Source organism: Heptranchias perlo, chromosome 11, assembly GCF_035084215.1.
Source record: "Heptranchias perlo isolate sHepPer1 chromosome 11, sHepPer1.hap1, whole genome shotgun sequence".
Lineage (NCBI taxonomy): Eukaryota > Metazoa > Chordata > Chondrichthyes > Hexanchiformes > Hexanchidae > Heptranchias > Heptranchias perlo.
This window is the reverse complement of record NC_090335.1, coordinates 81,136,650-81,158,840: the sequence shown is the minus strand read 5'-3', so window position 1 is coordinate 81,158,840 and position 22,191 is coordinate 81,136,650. Positions and strand designations below refer to the sequence as shown.

The window sequence follows — 22,191 nt, the reverse complement described above, 5'->3', positions numbered from 1 at the left end:
GAAGATTAAGGGGTGATCTAATCGAGGTGTTTAAGATGATTAAAGGATTTGATAGGGTTGATAGAGAGAAACTATTTCCTCTGGTGGGGGGAGTCCAGAACAAGGGGGCAGAACCTTAAAATTAGAGCCAGGCCGTTCAGGGGTGATGTCAGGAAGCACTTCTTCACACAAAGGGGAGTGGGAATCTGGAACTCTCTCCCCCAAAAAGCTGTTGAGGCCGGGGGTCAATTGAAAATTTCAAAACTGAGATTGATGGATTTTTGTTGGGTGAGGGGATTAAGGGTTAGGGAACCAAGGCGGGTAAATGGAGTTAAGATACAGATCAGCCATGATCTAATCGAATGGGGAACAGGCTCGAGGGGCTGAATGGCCTCCTCCAATTCTTATGTATCAATCGATATCTGCCTATTCTCGGTGGAGGGAATGGGAGTAGATATAGAAGCTGTTCAGTATTTGCACTGCAGCAACTCGCCAAGGCTTCTTCGACAGCACCTCCCAAACCCGCGACCTCTACCACCTAGAAGGACAAGAGCAGCAGGCGCATGGGAACAACACCACCTGCACGTTCCCCTCCAAGTCACACACCATCCCGACTTGGAAATATATCGCCGTTCCTTCATCGTCGCTGGGTCAAAATCCTGGAACTCCCTTCCTAACAGCACTGTGGGAGAACCTTCACCACATGGACTGCAGCGGTTCAAGAAGGCGGCTCACCACCACCTTCTCAAGGGCAATTAGGGATGGGCCATAAATGCCGGCCTCGCCAGCGACGCCCACATCCCAAGAACAAATTTAAAAAATAAGTTTAACAAACTCTGTTGTCTAAATCCTAGATTACGGACTCTGGAATTTATACGTGTGTGGCCACAAGTTCGAGTGGAGAGACTTCCTGGAGCGCCTTTTTGGAAGTGCGAGGTAATTCCCCAACCTTGGTTCTTATTGTTCTAATCAGAAGTATTCCTCAAAGCTGCAGAATTAAAGGCGCCCATTCCTTTAATCGAGAAGCCTAGGTCGATAGGGCAGGACGCCATCAATGCCGAAAGGAGGAGGAGAGAAGTGGAGGTAAATCAGCAAGCCGGACGGGTATGTGAGTTTTGAAAGTCTGGAGGCTGTAGGTGGAATGGGGAGAGACTGAGGGAGACGATACCAGGTGAGGAGTCTTGAGCAGGAAAAGGACATAAATGAGATCAAAAATTGGAGGAAGCCTGGAGAATGTTTTTGCTGAATTTAAAGAAGAGCATGGACTTCTCCTGGTGTCTGGGACAACATTCGTCCCTCCACCAAATTCCACCAAAACAAATTACCTGGTCAGTCATCCAGCTGCCATTTGTGTGATCTTGCTGTGCGCAAACTAGACCTGCCTACATTACTGCAGTCGCTGCTCTTTGGAATAATTGGTTGTATCATTTTCAAAGCATGCTTGTCAGCACCAAAGAGTTTTCAAATTTTGTATTTTAGGTTCAGAGTTTTTAGCTCCAAAGCTGGCACTGGGGTCGGCCAGGGATGGCTGAGCTCTGACATTCTATCTTCTCCGTCCTCATAACATGGCCCCAGGAAGCAGAGTATTGGAGTCAGACATATTTTAATGTGACAGCCGTGGCTCCGTGGGGAGCACTCTCGTCTTTGAGTTGGAAGGTCGTGGGTTCGTAGTCCTGCTCTTGACACTTGAGCACAAAATCTAGTCCGACACTTTCAATGCTAGGACTGAGGGAGCGCTGCACTGTCGGACATGCCGTCTTTCGGGTGAGACGTTAAACAATGGTCCCGTCTGCCCCCTCAGGTGGACGTAAAAGATCCCACGACCACTATTTCGAAGAAGAGCTGGGGAGTTCTCCCCCAGTGCCCTGCCAATGTTTATCCCTTAACCAACACCACGAAAAAACAGATAATCTGGTCATTATCGCCTTATATAAATGCTAAACCTTCCTCTTAATTATTGTCAGCGATAGCGGAGGGAGATAAAAATTGATGGAATCCCCATTTCAGGGGTTGGGTCAAGGTTGAGCGGCAGGTCGCCGGACATTCCAGATCAAATTCTGACCTGTCGCTTAAACAAATTGTTGTTTTTTTCCGTAGAATCAGGCGCAGCTACTGTCAACGTCAAGATAGACATGGGCGCTCTGCCAGGATCACCTTCCAAACCACAAGTTGCTGATGTCACGAAGAACAGCGTCACGCTATCGTGGTTGGCAGGGGATCGCGCTGGGTCTTCACCAGTCACCTCGTATGTCATTGAGGCCTTCAGGTACGTGAGGGCGACGGGTCAGGGTGTCTCTCCTCCATTCATTCTCCCGATATTTTCCACGGCTGGAGGTGGTGGGTCAGTACTGAGGGAGCGCTGCACTGTCGGAGGGTCAGTACTGAGGGAGCGCTGCACTGTCGGAGGGTCAGTACTGAGGGAGCGCTGCACTGTCGGAGGGTCAGTACTGAGGGAGCGCTGCACTGTCGGAGGGCCAGTACTGAGGGAGCCCTGCACTGTCGGAGGGTCAGTACTGAGGGAGCCCTGCACTGTCGGAGGGTCAGTACTGAGGGAGCGCTGCACTGTCGGAGGGTCAGTACTGAAGGAGTGCTGCACTGTCGGAGGGTCAGTACTGAGGCAGTGCTGCACTGTCGGAGGGTCAGTACTGAGGGAGTGCTGCACTGTCGGAGGGTCAGTACTGAGGCAGTGCTGCACTGTCGGAGGGTCAGTACTGAGGCAGTGCTGCACTGTCGGAGGGTCAGTACTGAGGGAGCGCTGCACTGTTGGAGGGTCAGTACTGAGGGAGCCCTGCACTGTCGGAGGGTCAGTACTGAGGGAGTGCTGCACTGTCGGAGGGTCAGTACTGAGGCAGTGCTGCACTGTCGGAGGGTCAGTACTGAGGGAGCGCTGCACTGTCGGAGGGTCAGTACTGAGGGAGCGCTGCACTGTCGGAGGGTCAGTACTGAGGGAGCGCTGCACTGTCGGAGGGTCAGTACTGAGGGAGCGCTGCACTGTCGGAGGGTCAGTACTGAGGCAGTGCTGCACTGTCGGAGGGTCAGTACAGAGGGAGTGCTGCACTGTCGGAGGTCCCGTCTTTCAGAAGAGACGTTAAACCGAGGCCCCGTCTGCTCCTCTCAGGTGGATGTAAAAGATCCCATGGCACTATTTCGAAGATGAGTAGGGGAGTTCTCCCCAGTGTCCTGGGGCCAATATTTATCCCTTAACCAACATCACTAAAAACAGATGATCTGGTCATTATTCCATTGCTGTTTGTGGGATCTTGCTGTGTGCAAATTGGCTGCTGCGTTTCCTACATTACAACTTCAAAAGTACTTGGTGTAAAGCATTTAGGACATCTTGAGGTCGTGAAAGGCGCTATATAAATGCTGGACTTTCTTTCATGTCAGGTAGGAACTGGCCCATTGTGAAGCACAAAGCAACCAGAGAAGATTACAGCACATAAGGAGGTCATTCGGCCCATTGTGCCTGTGCTGGCTCATTACATCGAGCAATACAAATCTACCATTCTCTCCTAATAGCCCTATATGTCTTTGTTTCAAATCCTTCTCCATTTCCCCTTTTCCGCTTTCTGTGGGAAAACCATTTGATGCACCAACAACTGCCTGTGTGAAGGGATTTCTCCAATCCTCTCTCCTCACCCTCTCAGTGGTGATTTTTGATTGATGAATCTTCATCACTGATTCCCCAACCAGCGGGAACAATCTTTCCCCATTCACCCCATCAAAATTCTGCATAATTTTAAAAATCCCAATGAAATCCCTTCTTAGCCTGCAGTGCTCCGGTGGGAATAGTCTTTCCCCGTTCACTCTGTCCAACCCTCGAGCGGTCCGACTGTGACCTTCCCACCAGTGTTTCCTCTGATTTGAGTAATTCTTCCCAAAAGAGATTTGGCTGAAAATCATGAGCCGTTCGAGGGACCACGGCATAGAAACAGGAGGAGGCCATTCAGCCCCTCGAGCCTGTTCCGCCATTCAATTGGATCACGACTGATCTCCATTTACCTGCCTTTGCTCCATATCCCTTAATCCCCTCACCCAACAAAAATCTATTGATCTCAGTCTTGAAATTTTCAATTGACCCCCAGAATCCACAGCTTTTTGGGGGAGAGAGTTCCAGATTTCCACTCCCCTTCGAGTGAAGAAATGCTTCCTGACATCACCCCTGAACAACAACACCTTGCATTTATTTTGCATCTTTAACTTTGTAAAATGTCCCACGACGCTTCACAGGAGCGATTATCAGACAAAATTTGACCCCGAGCCACATAAGGAGACATTAGGACAGGTGACCAAAAGCTTGGTCAAAGAGGTAGGTTTTAAGGAGCATCTCAAAGGAGGAGAGAGAGGCGGAGAGGCTTAGGGAGGGAATTCCAGAGCTTAGGGCCGAGGCAGCTGAAGGCACGGCCGCCAATGGTGGAGCGATTAAAATCGGGGATGCGCAAGAGGCCAGAATTGGAGGAGCGCAGAGATCTCGGAGGGTTGTAGGGCTGGAGGAGGTTACAGAGATAGGGAGGGGCGAGGCCATGGAGGGATTTGAAAACAAGGATGAGAATTTTAAATTCGAGGCGTTCCCGGACTGGGAGCCGCAACGGAATGGCCTAGAATTCAGGTCTCTTGGCACTGCCGATTGCTACAGATATCTGGCAGGGTGCGGCTGGTCACGGGCAGGGTGGGGGATGAGCTGTGAAGTTTGCGAGAGGCTCACTTCCTGCGGCACTGAAGCAGTAAATGTACGCCTGTATCAGCTGCCCTCGAACGTGAGCTCGGTTGCTTGGCAACCAGGAGACAGAAGGTCCTTGAGTAAAATATATCTTGTGTTCAGGAATTATTGTCCCAGAGCTCATTATGTGTGAGGTAATTGTATTAACGGATTAAGCTGTGCTTTTCACGATGTGTTTGCTTTCTGTTCCTGGGCTGCATCAGTCTCTAAATTGCTCCAACAAATGATAGACTTCAGTCATGTGAATAGACTGGAGAAGCTGGGGTTGTTCTTCTTGGAACAGAGAAGGTTAAGGAGAGATTTAATTGAGGTGTTCAAAATCATGAAGGGTTTTAATAGAATAAATAAGGAGAAACTGTTTCCAGTGGCAGGAGGTAGATAACCAGAGGGCCCTGATTTATAGTAATTGGCAAAAGAACCAGAGGAACATACATTCTGGAGGAGGCCATTCAGCCCCTCGAGCCTGTTCCGTCATTCAATTAGATCATGGCTGATCTGTATCTTAACTCCATTTACCCGCCTTGGTTCCTTAAACTTAATCCCCTCACCCAACAAAAATCCATCGATCTCAGTTTTGAAATTTTCAATTGACCCCCAGCCTCAACATTCAAGAAGCATTTGGATGAGCACTTGAAATGCCATAGCATACAAGGCTACGGACCAAATGCTGGGATATGGGATTAGAGTAGACAGGGCTGATGGCCGGCGCGGACACGATGGGCCGAAGGGCCTCTATCCGTGCTGTATAACTCTATGACTCTATGACTCTTTTTGGGGGGAGAGAGTTCCAGATTCCCACTCCCCTTTGTGTGAAGAAGTGCTTCCTGACATCACCCCTGAACGGCCTGGCTCTAATTTTAAGGTCCTGCCCCCTTGTTCTGGACTCCCCCCACCAGAGGAAATAGTTTCTCTCTATCGACCCTATCAAATCCTTTAATCATCTTAAATGCCTCAATTCGATCACCCCTTATCTTAGATACTCGAGGGAATACAAACCAGAGGGAAGATGAGGAGAATTTTTTACGCAGCGAGTTGTTCTGATCTGGAATGCACTGCCTGAACGGGCGGTGGAAGCAGATTCAATAATAACTTTCAAAAGGTGGCTGAAGGTGTGGCCGCCAATAATGGGCCGTTGGGAGGGAGGGGCGGAGATTCCAAAACAGCAGTGAAGTAACAAATATTTCCTTCATTTTTCTTCAGCCAATCTGTAAGCAACAGCTGGCAAACAGTGGCAGACCATGTGAAGAACACTTTGTACACTGTCAGGGGCCTGAGGCCGAACACCATCTACCTCTTCATGGTGCGCGCAGTCAACGCCGAGGGAGTCAGTGACCCCAGCCCGATGACCGACCCTGTCCGGACTCAAGGTAAGACCTTGGACATCTTTGGGTTTGATAAACGTACAGTTCCAGGAAGGTGCCAGGTTCATCCCCGGACTGTGCTGAGTTAGTGCTGTCCACAGCTGGGGAAGGAACATAGGATCAGGAGGAGGCCATTCAGCCCCTCGAGCCTGTTCTGCCATTCAGTGAGATCATGGCTGACTTGTACCCTACCTCCATCTACCCGCCTTGGCTCCATATCCCTTAATATCCTCGGCTAGCAAAAATCTATCGATCCGAGATTTAAAATTATTAATTGAGCGTCTCGTGCTTTTTGTGGGAGAGAGTTCCACACTTCTAACACCCTTTGTGTGAAGAAGTGTTTCCCGACTTCTCTCCTGAATGGCCTGGCTCTGATTTTAAGGTGATGTCCCCTTGTCCTAGACTCCCCCCAGGAATTGTTGTGCAACAATTCGAGTCAGCGGTCCTGGGCTGGGTAGAGTCAAAAAAAATTCAGCCAAAGTTTCTTTTCTTCATTGCTATCCGTTTGCCCCCTTGCTGGAAAGTGCATGTGTTAAGGGGTCAGGTTGGAGTTGGCTGTTGATGCCATTAATTAAAACAAATAATGGAAAAGGCTAATGGAATGTTGGCTTTCATCTCAGGGGGGCTGGAATAGCAAGGGGTGGGAGGTATGTTCCAGTTATATAAAGCTCTGGTCAGACCCCATCTGGAGACTGTGTTCCGTTCTGGGCACCGCCCCTCAGGAAGGATATATTGGCCTTGGAGGGGGTGCAGCGAAGATTCACCAGAATGATACCGGGGCTAAAAGGGTTAAATTACAAGGACAGGTTGCAGAGACTAGGCTTGTATTCCCTCGAGTATAGAAGATTAAGGGGTGATCTAATTGAGGTGTTTAAGATGATTAAAGGATTTGATAGGGTCGATAGAGAGAAACTATTTCCTCTGGTGGGGGGAGTCCAGAACAAGGGGGCAGAACCTTAAAATTAGAGCCAGGCCATTCAGGGGTGATGTCAGGAAGCACTTCTTCACACAAAGGGGAGTGGGAATCTGGAACTCTCTCCCCCAAAAAGCTGTTGAGGCTGGGGGTCAATTGAAAATTTCAAAACTGAGATTGATAGATTTTTGTTGGGTGAGGGGATTAAAGGTTACGGAACCAAGGCGGGTAAATGGAGTTAAGATACAGATCAGCCATGACCTAATTGAATGGCGGAACAGGCTTAAGGGGCTGAATGGCCTCCTCCTGTTCTTTTATTCCTATGATGGACTCCATGCGAAAATAGCCAGCTGACATGTTAAGAATGACGAGCTGAGATCTCTCATAGGGATGTGGCAACATTCTTGGAACATCAACAAGAGCCAGCACCTTCTGGAAATGAGCAGAGCAAGATACCAAATCCATCATCACAGCACATCAGTACGTGAAGAGTTTGGGTCGAAATTGGCAAAAGGCCAGAAGGGGAGATGAGGAGAAATTTATTTTATGCAGCGAGTTGTTCTGATCTGGAATGCGCTGCCTGAAAGGGCGGTGGAAGCAGATTCAATAATAACTTTCAAAAGGGAATTGGATAAATACTTGAAAAGGTGAAATTTGCAGGGCTACGGGGAAAGAGCGGGGGAGTGGGACGAATTGGATAGATCTTTCAAAGAGCCGGCACAGGCATGATGGGCCGAGTGGCTTCTTCTGTGCTGTAAGAGGCTATGAAATTCTGACAGAGTGTCTTTGCTTCCATTATCTTGTCATTCCCACAGCCGCTTCCACACATCAGCCAACTGCGGATTCAGATCCCGACAATGTACCCGAGCAATTGGTCTCCAACGAGCTAGCATTTACACAGTGGCTTAAGAGGGTTGTGGGAAGATTGTTATGCGTGCTGCAGAATCAGAGTCAGGTGCATGTGTGTCAATGGAATGTGGTGCGGCATGATTAGAGTTTGGCTGTCTGCAAACAGACAGCTAAGCCCATCCAGAATCCAAATTAAAAGCAAGATGCTCTCAGGTGCGTCTCTTCCAATTATCTGGGTACAAATTGAGCTGTGATTCTTCTCTGATTGGCTGTGCATTTGTGTTTTTACATCTTTAAGCACCATGGGTTGCAGCCTCTCTCCAGTGCTTCACTTTTCCTTCACACTCCAGCTTAGGCAGTGAGTTGCGGACAGGCTATTCGACTGTTGAGAGCGTTGCACCGAAGCCTGATCCCGTTCTCACCTGGAGGGGGGCACTGCCCAATTTTGTATTTGTTTCGAGCTTAGGCAGTGAGTTGTTGCCAAGATATTCAACTGTCGAGGGCATTGCCCAATCCCGGAATTACACGGAGAACTTTCCAGGTGGAGGGGGGGCGTTGGTCCATTTTATTTTGGTTCGAACTTAGGCAGTGAGTTTCGGCCAGGCTATTCGACTGTCGACGGCGTCGCACCCAAGACCGAACCCATTCTCATACGGAGAACTTTCCAGAAGTGTGTGTGGGGAGTGGGGGGGCACCGTCCGATTTTTTTGTTTTGTTTACACTCTCCTCCCCCCCCCACCCCCACCTAGCCATGGTGGGGCTGATGCCAATTGCAACGCCAGTTCAGCACAGGTCACTGCCCAGTCGCTTCAGTTAGGAAGGTCATTTGCCGATGTAGAACATAGCATGGCCCAGCCCAGGAAGGTTCAATCCCCAGCCCGTGCCGAGGAAGTTGATCGCAGCCCAGGCAACAGTCGGTGGCCCTACAACTGGCCTCAGTGCCCCTTGGTTAAGGAGAGGAGAAATCATCCAGAGTTGTCACGGTGTCAGCTGTGACTCAGTGGGCAGCACTCTCGCCTCTGAGTCAGAAGGTCGTGGGTTCAAGTCCATGCTCCAAAGACTTGAGCATAAAATCCAGGCCCACACTCCCGGTGCAGTGCTGAGGGAGTGCTGCACTGTCGGAGGTGCTGCACTGTCGGATGAGACGTTAAACTGAGGCCCCATTTGCCCTCTCAGGTAAACGATCCCATGGCCACTATTTCGAAGTAAAGCAGAGCAGTTCTCCCCATTGTCCTGGCCAATATCTATCCCTTAACTAACATCACTAAAAAAAACAGATGCTCTGGCCATTATCTCATTGTAGTTTGTGGGATCTTGCTGTGCACAAATTGGCTGCTGCGTTTCCTACAATACACCAGTAACAGCACTTCAAAAGTAATTGATTGGCTGTGAAGTATTTTGGGAGGTCATGAAAGGTGTGATATAAATACAAGCCTTTCTTTCTTTAACTAAACTCTTACCAACTCAGAAGTGCATATGTGTGAACATCAGGAGAAGATAGCACACACTGAGCTGTGGTGCCCTCTGTGGTTAAATAGCCTATTAACACGCATGGTCTGGGCTCATATGGTCACTTAAGTGGAGTGCTAGAGGGCATTTAACATCTGTGGACCCACCCCGATCTAGGGTGGCACCTTGAGGAGAGGAGAGGGGATATTTGTGGAAGAAGGGAAATGATTCTATCATTCCTGAAATCAGATTCAGAGAGAGAGCGAGAGAGAGAGAGAGAGGGAACATTAAAGAGACAGAACGAGATCAGTAACAACAACTTGCATTTATTTCACGCCTATAACGTAGTAAAACATTCCAAGACGCTTCACGGGAGCGATTATCAAACAAAATTTGACACCGGGTCACATAAGGAGATATTAGGACAGGTGACCAAAAGCTTGGTCAAAGAGGTAGGTTTTAAGCAGCGTCTTAAAGGAGCAGAGAGAGGTGGAGGGGTTTATCAATGGAATTCCAGAGCTTAGGGTCTAGAAGGCTGAAGGCACATTAAAGAGACAGGCAGAGAGAAAGAGCATCGGAGAGACAGATAGACAGATAGCATCAGATAGAAACTCAGACAGACAAATAAAGCAGCAAAGCAACATAGACAGACAGAGAGACGAAGAGAGATATAGACACGGCCAGAATGAACAAGATAGAGATAGAGAGAGCACCAAAGTGACAGAGATGGAGAGACAGAAGGAGAGACAAAGAAAGAGAGCATCAGAGAGACAAAGAGAGATGTAGACACAGTCAGAATGAACAACAGGGAGCTAAAGGGAAAGAGAGAGTGAGAGAGAGAAAAAGAGCAAGGGACATAGAGAAAATGACCATTAGAAACAGTGACAGGGAAAAACAGAGAGAATGAGAACATCAGAGAGACAGTCAGACAGATAGACAGAAAACCAGAGATGCAGGGAGAGAAAGAGCAAGAGGTATAGCCAGAGACAGTCAGAGAAGAGAGGTGGAGTGAGACAGAGACACAGAGAGCAAGACAGATACACAGAGGGACAGAGAAATAATGCAAGGCAGACACAGTTCTTTTATGAGTAATTAATTAAAACACTTAATTCCAATTACATTCATTTGCATAATTAAATGAGGCTGTAACCCAGCTCTCCCATAGAGCACCCTGCGGTTGTCAGAAAGATCACGGTCTGCGAATTCTGCTGCTTTTCCATGAATTATAGCGAAGGAAAAGAAAGTCATTCTTTAATCTGGCAGCAGGCTGCCTCCTCCACGCACTGGAAACTGAAGTGGCCCTGCAGCTCCCCAGCGTCGGGTCACGTGAATTTGTACACGGATAACTGCCCCTACAAAATAATGAAAGTCAGGTATCAAAAACAAGGCTTGACAGGCAAGGGGAGGCAGGAGGAATCAGAGTAGGAGGGGGTTAAATTCCAGAGCGCCCATTTTTGGCCTGGGGACATACCAATGCTGGAGCAGGGACCTGGTGCAGGCATTAGGCCCCGCTATTTGCACAGGCGAAGGGCTTAACGCCTGCATCTAGCGCGGGTAAAGGACGCCTCTTGTTTGTCCTTGCCCAATATGGCGGGCAGTCAGAAGTCCATGCATTTTTCCTGCCCGCCACCTTGGAGCCTTAAGAGCCCCCTTAGCACCTCAAAAAAACCAGCACTGCACGGCCCAATTAAACCCCCCCCCCCCAAAGAGACTCCTACGGAGAGAGCGAGCGATAGAATGGACAGGGAGAGACCCTCAGGCAGAGAGTAAGATAGCAAGACTTACAGAGTGCCACAGGTATAGGGGTAGAAATCGGTAGATGTTGCGCCCATTTTTTGGGTGTAAAACGGGTGTAACGCTGACCGATTTAACAGTGGGATGGGCCTGCACCCAATGCAGGAGGTGCAGGAGCACCCCAACCCCACCCCAGCAGCCCACCCCGCCCCGACACCACAGTCCTCACAATCACTCCCTCCCCTGTACTGTCCGTTCCAACTCCTCTCCTGGGACTTAACCCCCAATGCACCAGCTGCCTGAGAATGTTGTGACTGGCAGCTCGCGCGTGAACCGCTAATGAGACCCCAAGGGGTGTTGCCGTGGCAGCAATAACCAGTACCTTGGTAAAACGTAGGGAGAGAGAGAGTGAGTCAGAGTGGGAGATGGTCTTGATTCCAACACAGCGAGGATGTAGAGAAAGAAAGAAAGAACTTGCATTTATATAGCGCCTTTCACAACCTCAGGACGTCCCAAAGTGCTTTACAGCCAATGAAGTATTTTCAAGTGTAGTCACTGATGTAAATGTCCCATCCCGTCATAATTTTATCTCTATCAAATCACCCCATAATCTCCTCCGGTCAAAAAAAAACAGCCCAAGTTCTTTAAGTCTTTTGTTGTATTTGCTCACACCAGGCAGTATCCTCAGGTGACGTTCCTGAGAAAGATGATGAGGTTCGATATAAATCTAAGTCTGTCTTTCTCCTACTTCAAGAAGCACGGCAAAAGAGCCAGGGGGGAGATGAGGAAACATTTTTTTACGCAGCGAGTTGTTCTGATCTGGAATGAGCTGCCTGAAAGGGCGGTGGAAGCAGATTCAATAATAACTTTCAAAAGGGAATTGAATAAATACTTGAAGGCGAAAAATTTGCAGGGATATGGGAAAAGAGTAGGGGAGTGGGACTAATTGGTTAGCTCTTACAAAGAGCCAGCACAGGCACGATGGGCCGAATGGCCTCCTTCTGTGCTGTAGCATTCTGTGATTTTATGATAAAGTGTAAAACCTAAACAAAGAAAATTCCACTTGTGTTTAAATTCTGAGTGATGTTTTCTGGCTGATTAAGGTGCTGCTTGTAGTCTATTCAATGCTTTGGCAAAAAAAAAACAATCAGTTGCCCCATCGACACCCAAAAGGCAGCAACTTCCCTTTAATTATGATGTGCGCTCTGTCACACGCTAACAGGCTATGCCAAGCCAATCGTCCTCACACAAGTGATGTTGACCAAGTTTAGAGCAGACACAATCCCACAGAGACTTGGGCAAATCAGAATCTGAGTCACTCTTCTTTTGATGAGAAGCCTGGGAAGGGTCCCAGGGCCTTAGAGCAGGACACCATCGAAGCTCGAAGGAGTAGGCGAGAAAATTCGGTAAATCAGCAGGTCGTTGTCAGTTGGCGCCAAGCTTGGGTTTTTGGAAGATTCCAGGCAGGAGGGAAAGACTGAGGGTGATGAGGAGTTCCACAGTTTCGAGGCCTCGGGAGAGAGTGAGTCAGAGTGGGAGATGGTCTTGATTCCAACACAGTGAGGATGCAGAGAAAGAAAGAAAGAACTTGCATTTATATAGCGCCTTTCACAACCTCAGGACGTCCCAAAGTGCTTTACAGCCAATGAAGTACTTTTCAAGTGTAGTCACTGCTGTAAATCAGGAAACGCAGCAAGATCCCACCAACAGCAATGTGATAATGGACGGATAATCTGTGTTTAGGGGTTGGTTAATGGATGAATATTGGCCAGGACATCAGGGAGAACTCCCCTGCTCTTCTACAAAATAATGGCCATGGGATCTTTTACATCCACCCGAGAGGGCCAGACGGGGTCTCGGTTTAACGTCTCATTCGAAAGACGGCACCTCCGACAGTGCAGCACTCCCTCAGTACTGACCCTCCGACAGTGCAGCGCTCCCTCAGTACTGACCCTCCGACAGTGCAGCGCTCCCTCAGTACTGACCCTCCGACAGTGCAGCGCTCCCTCAGTACTGACCCTCCGACAGTGCAGCGCTCCCTCAGTACTGACCCTCCGACAGTGCAGCGCTCCCTCAGTACTGACCCTCCGACAGTGCAGCGCTCCCTCAGTACTGCCCCTCCGACAGTGCAGCACTCCCTCAGTACTGCCCCTCCGACAGTGCAGCACTCCCTCAGTACTGCCCCTCCGACAGTGCAGCGCTCCCTCAGTACTGACCCTCCGACAGTGCAGCACTCCCTCAGTACTGCCCCTCCGACAGTGCAGCGCTCCCTCAGTACTGACCCTCCGACAGTGCAGCGCTCCCTCAGTACTGACCCTCCGACAGTGCAGCACTCCCTCAGTACTGACCCTCCGACAGTGCAGCACTCCCTCAGTACTGACCCTCCGACAGTGCAGCACTCCCTCAGTACTGACCCTCCGACAGTGCAACGCTCCCTCAGTACTGACCCTCCGACAGTGCAGCACTCCCTCAGTACTGACCCTCCGACAGTGCAGCGCTCCCTCAGTACTGACCCTCCGACAGTGCAGCACTCCCTCAGTACTGACCCTCCGACAGTGCAGCACTCCCTCAGTACTGACCCTCCGACAGTGCAACGCTCCCTCAGTACTGACCCTCCGACAGTGCAGCACTCCCTCAGTACTGACCCTCCGACAGTGCAGCGCTCCCTCAGTACTGACCCTCCGACAGTGCAGCGCTCCCTCAGTACTGACCCTCCGACAGTGCAGCGCTCCCTCAGTACTGACCCTCCGACAGTGCAGCGCTCCCTCAGTACTGACCCTCCGACAGTGCAGCGCTCCCTCAGTACTGCACTGGGAGGGTCAGCATGGATTTTGTGCTCAAGTCGCTGGAGTGGGGACTTGAACCCGTGACCTATCAAGTCAGAGATAAGAGTGCGACCAACTGAGACACGGCTGACACGAAAATGGAGACAAAGAGGTTGCAGACGAGGGGTCACCGATCAGACATTGACCAGAAGTGGGGGAAGGGGGGGAGTTGCGAGGAGAAGTACCCCCGGGGTCACCTTCATGTAGACCCCCCCCCACCCACCCACCGCCCCGCAGTGATCAAGGTCACATTCATGTAGACCACCCCCACCCACCCACCGCCCCGCAGTGATCAAGGTCACATTCATGTAGACCACCCCCACCCACCCACCGCCCCGCAGTGATCAAGGTCACATTCATGTAGACCACCCCCACCCACCCACCGCCCCGCAGTGATCAAGGTCACCTTCATGCAGCCTGGGTCAGAATCCGGTGCTGATCAGTATGAGAGGGCAGGGGCAGAAATGAGAGACCAGACTTGGTCCCAGACACCAGCAGCAATACATTAGATAAAGCTTTAACGAACACCTCGGGTTGCGTCAGTGTTGGAATCTGAGTGTTATTTGACAGCGGCTCTGTTTATTATCATTGACGCTCCTTCCCACGATGTACATTGCATTTAGCTTCATATCAAGGGAGACTTTCATTTCCTGAATCTGTTCGACCGCTAGGTAGTGGGAAGTTTAAAACACAGATCAGGGCCATAGTCCGTCTTTGAGGAATGTTTGTTTTAATGACTTGCTGAGTGAGAAAAAAAACAAAAGAAATGTACTTTTTTTTAACGTGAGTTGAGGGATGTCATCATCAAACACTCCCAGGGCAGGTACAGGGTTAGATACAGAGTAAAGCTCCCTCTACACTGTCCCATCAAACACTCCCAGGGCAGGTACAGGGTTAGATACAGAGTAAAGCTCCCTCTACACTGTCCCATCAAACACTCCCAGGGCAGGTACAGCACGGGTTAGATACAGAGTAAAGCTCCCTCTACACTGTCCCATCAAACACTCCCAGGGCAGGTACAGCACGGGTTAGATACAGAGTAAAGCTCCCTCTACACTGTCCCATCAAACACTCCCAGGGCAGGTACAGCACGGGTTAGATACAGAGTAAAGCTCCCTCTACACTGTCCCATCAAACACTCCCAGGGCAGGTACAGCACGGGTTAGATACAGAGTAAAGCTCCCTCCACACTGTCCCATCAAACACTCCCAGGGCAGGTACAGCACGGGTAGATACAGAGTAAAGCTCCCTCTACACTGTCCCATCAAACACTCCCAGGGCAGGTACAGCACGGGTTAGATAGAGTAAAGCTCCCTCTACACTGTCCCATCAAACACTCCCAGGGCAGGTACAGCACGGGTTAGATAGAGTAAAGCTCCCTCTACACTGCCCCATCAAACACTCCCAGGGCAGGTACAGCACGGGTTAGATACAGAGTAAAGATCCTGAACTTCTACCTCGGCCGTGATCAGCCTCGGTGGTGAATGACAATCAGGGAAGTTGTTGTCCACATGGCTTATTGCGGGACTGAGTCGTGTCTTTGCCTACTCGACCCTCGAACAAAGCTGTTGCGAGGTTATTAACGATAGATGAGAGTGAAGGGCGGATTGGGGTCAGATTCCTTTGGCGGGTGCTGAAAAGAGGTGCCACTGTTTGCCAGCGAGTTGTCTGAAATCTTCTTTGTTTCTTACTGTTTTTCACAGATATCAGTCCCCCAGCACAAGGGGTGGATCACAGGCAGGTACAGAAGGAACTTGGTGAAGTCATCGTACGCCTACACAACCCGCTGGTACTCACGCCGTCCAGTATACAAGTCACATGGACAGTGAGTGATCTGCTCCTCTCATTAACAACACTGTGCGGCAGCAAGACCCGCCCCGTACTCTCACTGGCCAATATTATTCCAATCGGTGTCAGCCGCGGCTCCGTGGGCCGCACTGTCGCTCTGAGTCAGAGGTCGAGGGTTCAAGTCCCCACTCCAGAGACTCGAGCCCATCATCCAGGTCGACACTCCCAGTGCTGCACTGTCAGAGGTGCCGTCTCTCGGATGAGACATTAAATCAAGGCCCCGTCTGCCCTCTCAGGTGGACGTAAAAGATCCCGTGGCCACTATCCAATGAAGAGCTGGGGAGTTCTCCCTGTTTTCCTGGGCCAATGCTTATCCCTCAACAAACATCATCAAAAACACAGATTATCTGGTCATTATCCTGGTCATTATTTGGTGCACCTGTAGAGCCATGACCTGCAGAGCTACAGACCAAATGCGGGAAAGTGGGATTAGACTGGGTGGCTCGTTGCAGGGATGGGCCGAATGGCCTCCTTTTGTGCTGTTATGATTCTATGATTATCAAATTCCTGTTTGTGGGATCTTTCTGTGCACAAATTAGCTGCCGTGTTTCCTACATTAACAGTGGCAACACTTCTAAAGTACTTGATTGGCTGTAAAGAGCTTTGGGACGCCCTGAGGTCGTGAAAGATGCTATAGAAATGCAAGTCTTTCTTTCTATCAAATAACACCACCAAAACAGATGAGCTGGTCATTATCACATTGCTGTTTGTGGGACTTTGCTGTGCGCAAATTATCTGTCACGTTTCCTTGCATTGTGATAGTGACTACACTTCATTGGTTGTGAAGTGCTGGAACGTCCCGAGGTTGTGAGACATGCTGTAAGTGCAAGTTCTACCTTTAGGGGAGGAGCGCGATGAGTCTTCACGTCAACCCAGTGAGGGAACACGGAGTACGGTGTATTTGGCATCAGGAGGAACAAGAGAGGAAAGTAAAAAGGAGTGCCAACCATTGTAGTATTGATGAAAGGGACAGAGCGTGTTTGTGTTTGGGGAGAGGAGCAAAGGCAGGTCTTCCTTGCCCCACTTCCATCAGATTGATGTGAAGCACAAGCTACAAGAGAAGTTGATGGATCTCATTACATTGGATGAAATCGGTTCTCCCTCTAAGATCCTGCTCCCTGGAGATTCAGATTGCAGGAATGCTTGATGTGACAGTGCAAACAGAGCTTTAAACCGCACTGTACCTGATCTGGGAGCGCCCGATGCAGACACTGTATGAGTAGGAGATCGTGCAAGCTTCTGGTCTAGGGCTTCCCTTGAAAGGAGTGTGGATCGGAGAACGGGACGCTGAGCACAGGATGCCAGACTAGTACGGTACTGGGGATGAGGGACTTCAGTTGTGTGGAGAGACTGGAGAAGCTGGGGTTGTTCTCCTCAGAGCAGAGAAGGTTAAGGGGAGATTTGATAGAGGTGTTCAAAATCATGAAGGGTTTAGATAGAGTAAATAAGGAGAAACTGTTTCCAGTGGCAGGAGGGTCAGTAACCAGAGGACACAGATTTAAGATAATTGGCAAAAGAGCCAGAGGGAAGATGAGAAGAATTTTTTTTACGCAGCGAGTTGTTCTGATCTGGAATGCGCTGCCTGAAAGGGCGGTGGAAGCAGATTCAATAATAACTTTCAAAAGGGAATCAGACAAATACTTGAAGGGGAAAAATTTGCAGGGCTGTGGGGAAAGAGCAGGGGGGAGTGGGACGAAATGGACAGCTCTTTCACAGAGCCAGCATCGGCACGATGGACTGAATGGCCTCGTTCATGCTGTCAGATTCTATGATTTTCAGAGCTTCCAATTTCTGGTGATTTAAGTTAAAATGAGATCACACCGTCTTTGACTTGGAACTGGTGTAGTTTGGGCCCAATCTACTCTTAGCTGGAATTATAATCATAGAATGATACCTTCGGCCCATCGTGCCGGTGACAGCTCTTTGAAAGAGCTATCCAATTAGCCTCGCGCCCCCCCACACCAGGAGTATTGTGTGCAGTTTTGGTCCCCTTACCTAAGAAAGGATATACTTGCCATAGAGGGAGCGCAGCGAAGGTTCACCAGACTGATCCCTGGGATGGTGGGATTGTCATATGAGGAGAGATTGGGTCGACTCGGCCTGTATTCACTTGAGTTTAGAAGAATGAGAGGGGATCTCATTGAAACATATAAAATTCTGACAGGGCTAGACAGACTGATTGCAGGGAGGATGTTTCCCCTGGCTGGGGGGTCCAGAATGAGGGGTCACAGTCTCAGGATACGGGGTAGGATATTTAGAACTGAGATGAGGAGAAATTTCTTCACTCAGAGGGTGGTGAACCTGTGGAATTATCTACCACAGAAGGCTGTGGAGGCCAAGTCACTGAATATATTTAAGAAGGAGCTAGATAGATTTCTAGACACAAAAGGCATCAAAGGGTATGGGGAGAGAGTGGGAATAAAGTATTGAGATAGAGGATCAGCCATGATCATATTGAATGGCGGAGCAGGCTGGAAGGGCCGAATGGCCTACTCCTGCTCCTATTGTCTATGTTTCTATGCTGAGAGGATGTTTCGCCTTGTGGGAGAAACTAGGACTACAGGCCACAGTTTAGAAATAAGGGGTCTCCCATTTAACACGGAGATGAGGAGAATTTTTTCTCTCAGAGGGTTGTGAGTCTGTGGAACTCCCTTCCCCAGAGAGCGGTGGAGGCAGGGTCATTGAATATTTTTAAGGCTGAGTTAGATAGATTCCTGATTAACAAGGGAGTCAAAGGTTATAGTAGGTAGATTGGAAAGAAGGGTTGAGGTCACAATCAGATCAGCCATGAGCTTATCAAATGGCAGAGCAGGCTCGAGGGGCCGAATGGCCTACTCCTGCTCTTAATTCATTTGTTCGTATGTTGGAAAGTGGGATTGAGCTGGTTAACTCTTTTTTGGCCGGCACGAACACAATGGGCTGAAAGGCCGCCTTCTGTGCTGTAACTTTCGATGATTCCATGACTCTATGTTTCCTAAAGTGTGGTGCCCAGAATTGGACACAATTCTCCAGCTGAGGCCTAACCAGTGATTTATACAGGTTTACTATAACTTCCTTGCTTTTGTACTCTATGCTTCTATTTATAAAGCCAAGGATCTTATATGCTTTTTTAACAGCCTTATCAATTTGCCCTGCCTCCTTCAAGAATTTGTGTACATACACCCCAGGTCTCTCTGTTCCTGATCCCCCTTTAAAATTGGACCATTTAGTTTATATTGCCTCTCCACATTCTTCCTACCAAAATGCATCACTGTGCATTTGGAGGTGATGGACAAATACGCAAATGGAACCCAATGTTTCAGGGTTACAGAAACTAGCCCACCATATCTCTTGGTTTCCGTACAGGTGGACCACCAGTCGCAGTTCATCCAGGGCTATCGAGTGATGTTCCGCCAAATCTCCGGCCTCCCGACCCCTTCGTCCTGGCAGGTGATGGAGGTAAAAGTGCCGACAGAGCGGAACGCAGTGCTGACCAGTCTGAAGAAGGGCATCAACTACGAGATGAAAGTACGGCCGTATTTCAACGAGTTTCAGGGGATAGACAGCGAATCGAAGACCGCCCGCACGAATGAAGAAGGTGGGTTGTGAGCAGTGAATGGAGGAAGGGGGGGTTGTGAGCAGTGAATGGAGGAGGGGGGTTGTGAGCAGTGAATGGAGGAGGGGGGTTGTGAGCAGTGAGTGGAGGAGGGGGGTTGTGAGCAGTGAATGGAGGAGGGGGGTTGTGAGCAGTGAATGGAGGAGGGGGGTTGTGAGCAGTGAATGGAGGAAGGGGGGGTTGTGAGCAGTGAATGGAGGAGGGGGGTTGTGAGCAGTGAATGGAGGAGGGGGGTTGTGAGCAGTGAGTGGAGGAGGGGGGTTGTGAGCAGTGAATGGAGGAGGGGGGTTGTGAGCAGTGAATGGAGGAGGGGGGTTGTGAGCAGTGAATGGAGGAGGGGGGTTGTGAGCAGTGAATGGAGGAGGGGGGGTTGTGAGCAGTGAGTGGAGGAGGGGGGTTGTGAGCAGTGAATGGAGGAGGGGGGGTTGTGAGCAGTGAGTGGAGGAGGGGGGTTGTGAGCAGTGAATGGAGGAGGGGGGTTGTGAGCAGTGAATGGAGGAGGGGGGTTGTGAGCAGTGAATGGAGGAGGGGGGGTTGTGAGCAGTGACTGTAATTACCCTTTCGGTGGAACCGCTGATGTTTTCTGCCAACGATATCAGGCTCGATCTTACTGGAGTGAGGCATCTCGCGCTGTTAGGAACAGAGGAACAGGAAGAGGCCATTCAGCCCCTCGAGCCTGTTCCGCCATTCAGTGAGATCATGGCTGATCTGTATCCTAACTCCATCCATGTGTCTTGGCTCCATATCCCTTAATACCCTCAGCTAGCAAAAATCTATCGATCTCAGATTTAGAATTATTAATTGAGCGTCTAGTGCTTTTTGTGGGAGAGAGTTCCACACTTCTACCACCCTTTGTGTGAAGAAGTGTTTCCTGACTTCTCTCCTGAATGGCCTGGCTCTCATTTTAAGGTTATGTCCCCTTGTCCTAGACTCCCCCACCAGGAAAACGTTTCTCACTACCTACCCGATCAATTCCTTTCAAAATCCTAAAAACCTCAATCAAATCACCCCCTTAACCTTCGATATTCCAGGGAATAGAAGCCTAGTTTGTGTAATCTCTCCTCATAATCTAACGCTTGGAGCCCTGGTAACATTTTGGGGAGTTTGCCCTGCACTCCTTCCAAGGCCAGTATTTCCTTTCTAAGATACGGTGCCCAGAACTGCATTCAATTCGAACTGGTCTAACACAGGTCTATCCAGGGCTTTGTTATATTTTTTGATGTAAGAGTCAGTGCTGGGACACTGCTTTTCTTGATATATATTAATGACTTGGACTTGGGTGTACAGGGCACAATTTCAAAATTTGCAAATGACACAAAACTTGGAAGGGTAGTAAACAGTGAGGAAGATAGTGATAGACTTCAAGAGGACGTAGACAGGCTGGTGGAATGGGCGGACACGTGGCAGATGAAATTTAATGCAGAGAAGTGCGAAGTGATACATTTTGACAGGAAGACCGAGGAGAGGCAATATAAACTAAAAGGCACAATTCTAAAAGGGGTACAGGAACAGAGAGATCTGGGGGTATATGTACACAAATTATTGAAAATGGCAGGACAGGTTGAGAAAGCGGTTAAAAAAGCATAAGGGATCCTGGGCTTTATAAATAGAGGCATAGAGTACAAAAGCAAAGAAGCCATGATGAACCTTTATAAAACACAGGTTCGTCCACAACTGGAGTATTGTGTCCAGTTCTGGGCACTGCACCTTAGGAAGGATGTGAAGGCCTTAGAGAGGGTGCAGGAGAGATTTACTTGAATGGTCCCAGGGATGAGGGACTTCAATTATGTGGATAGACTGGAGAAGCTGGGGTTGTTCTCCTTGGAACAGAGAAGGTTGAGAGGAGATTTGATCGAGGTATTCAAAATCATGAAGGGTCTGGACAGAGTAGATAGAGAGAAACTGTTCCCATTGGTGGAAGGGTCAAGAACCAGAGGACACAGATTTAAGGTGATTGGCAAAAGAACCAAAGGCAACATGAGGAAAAGTTTTTTTACACAGCAGGTGAGTTGTTATGATCTGGAATGTGCTGCCTGAAAGGGTGGTGGAAGCAGATTCAATCATGGCTTTCAAAAAGGAATTGGATAAATACTTGAAGAGAAAACATTTGCAGGGCTATGGGGAAAGAGCGGGGGATTGGGACTAACTGGATTGCTCTTACAAAGAGCCGGCACAGGCTCGATGGACTGAATGGCCTCTTTCTGTGCTGTAACGATTCTGTGATTCTATGATTCTTGTATAGCTGGAGCAAAACTTCCTCCCCTTTATATTCTAGCCCTAACTAAAGTTAGTTAAACTTTTATCAGCACACTTCAGCTTGAAAATTGCTTTGAGCCGTAACTTGCTGGAAGTGCGAGCTGATAACGGCGCGGAGAGGGCAAAGGGGCATCGGGGACCTTGGTGAACGAAGAGGGCAAAGGGGCATCTGGGACCTTGGTGAACGAAGAGGGCAAAGGGGCATCTGGGACCTTGGTGAACGGAGAGGGCAAAGGGGCATCTGGGACCTTGGTGAACTGTGGGACCAACAGCCTGTCTCCTTAAACAATGAGATTAAGGATTGAGAAAGAAACAGGAAAGACAGAGAAGGAAATTGGGTGAATTTGAGTCAAATCAGGTCCAGAAAGAGAAATAAAGGGAGGGAAAGAAAGTTTGATTTAAGAGAGAGAGAAAAGAGACAGAAAGGAAAAGTGAGAAAAAACATTTTAAAATTTAAAATTTGATATTTTTAAAATTTCTAACAACAATTTACTACCTGCAGGAATGAGATTGAACAATTTAAATTGTTCCCTTTCTGGGCCAGAGAGGTTGATTGCCATTGGATCAACAATTATCACATCATTAACTTACACTCTTAATTACCAGACTCAACTTTCTGCGGTCAGTTTAATGGACAATTAATGAGCAAATCCAGCAAGTTC

The 22,191-nt window shown here is 49.1% G+C and overlaps 1 protein-coding gene across 1 annotated transcript in view; it reads left to right on the top strand.

Moving 5' to 3' along the window:
• robo2 (roundabout, axon guidance receptor, homolog 2 (Drosophila)) overlaps nucleotides 1-22,191 on the top strand; it is a 627,335-nt gene that overhangs the window by 477,208 nt on the left and 127,936 nt on the right. Inside the window, exons 11-15 of the mRNA XM_067993421.1 lie at nucleotides 834-915; nucleotides 2,077-2,245; nucleotides 5,900-6,066; nucleotides 15,534-15,655; nucleotides 19,024-19,255. Of these exons, the coding sequence (XP_067849522.1) occupies nucleotides 834-915; nucleotides 2,077-2,245; nucleotides 5,900-6,066; nucleotides 15,534-15,655; nucleotides 19,024-19,255 (772 nt within the window). The remainder of the gene's footprint in view (nucleotides 1-833; nucleotides 916-2,076; nucleotides 2,246-5,899; nucleotides 6,067-15,533; nucleotides 15,656-19,023; nucleotides 19,256-22,191) is intronic.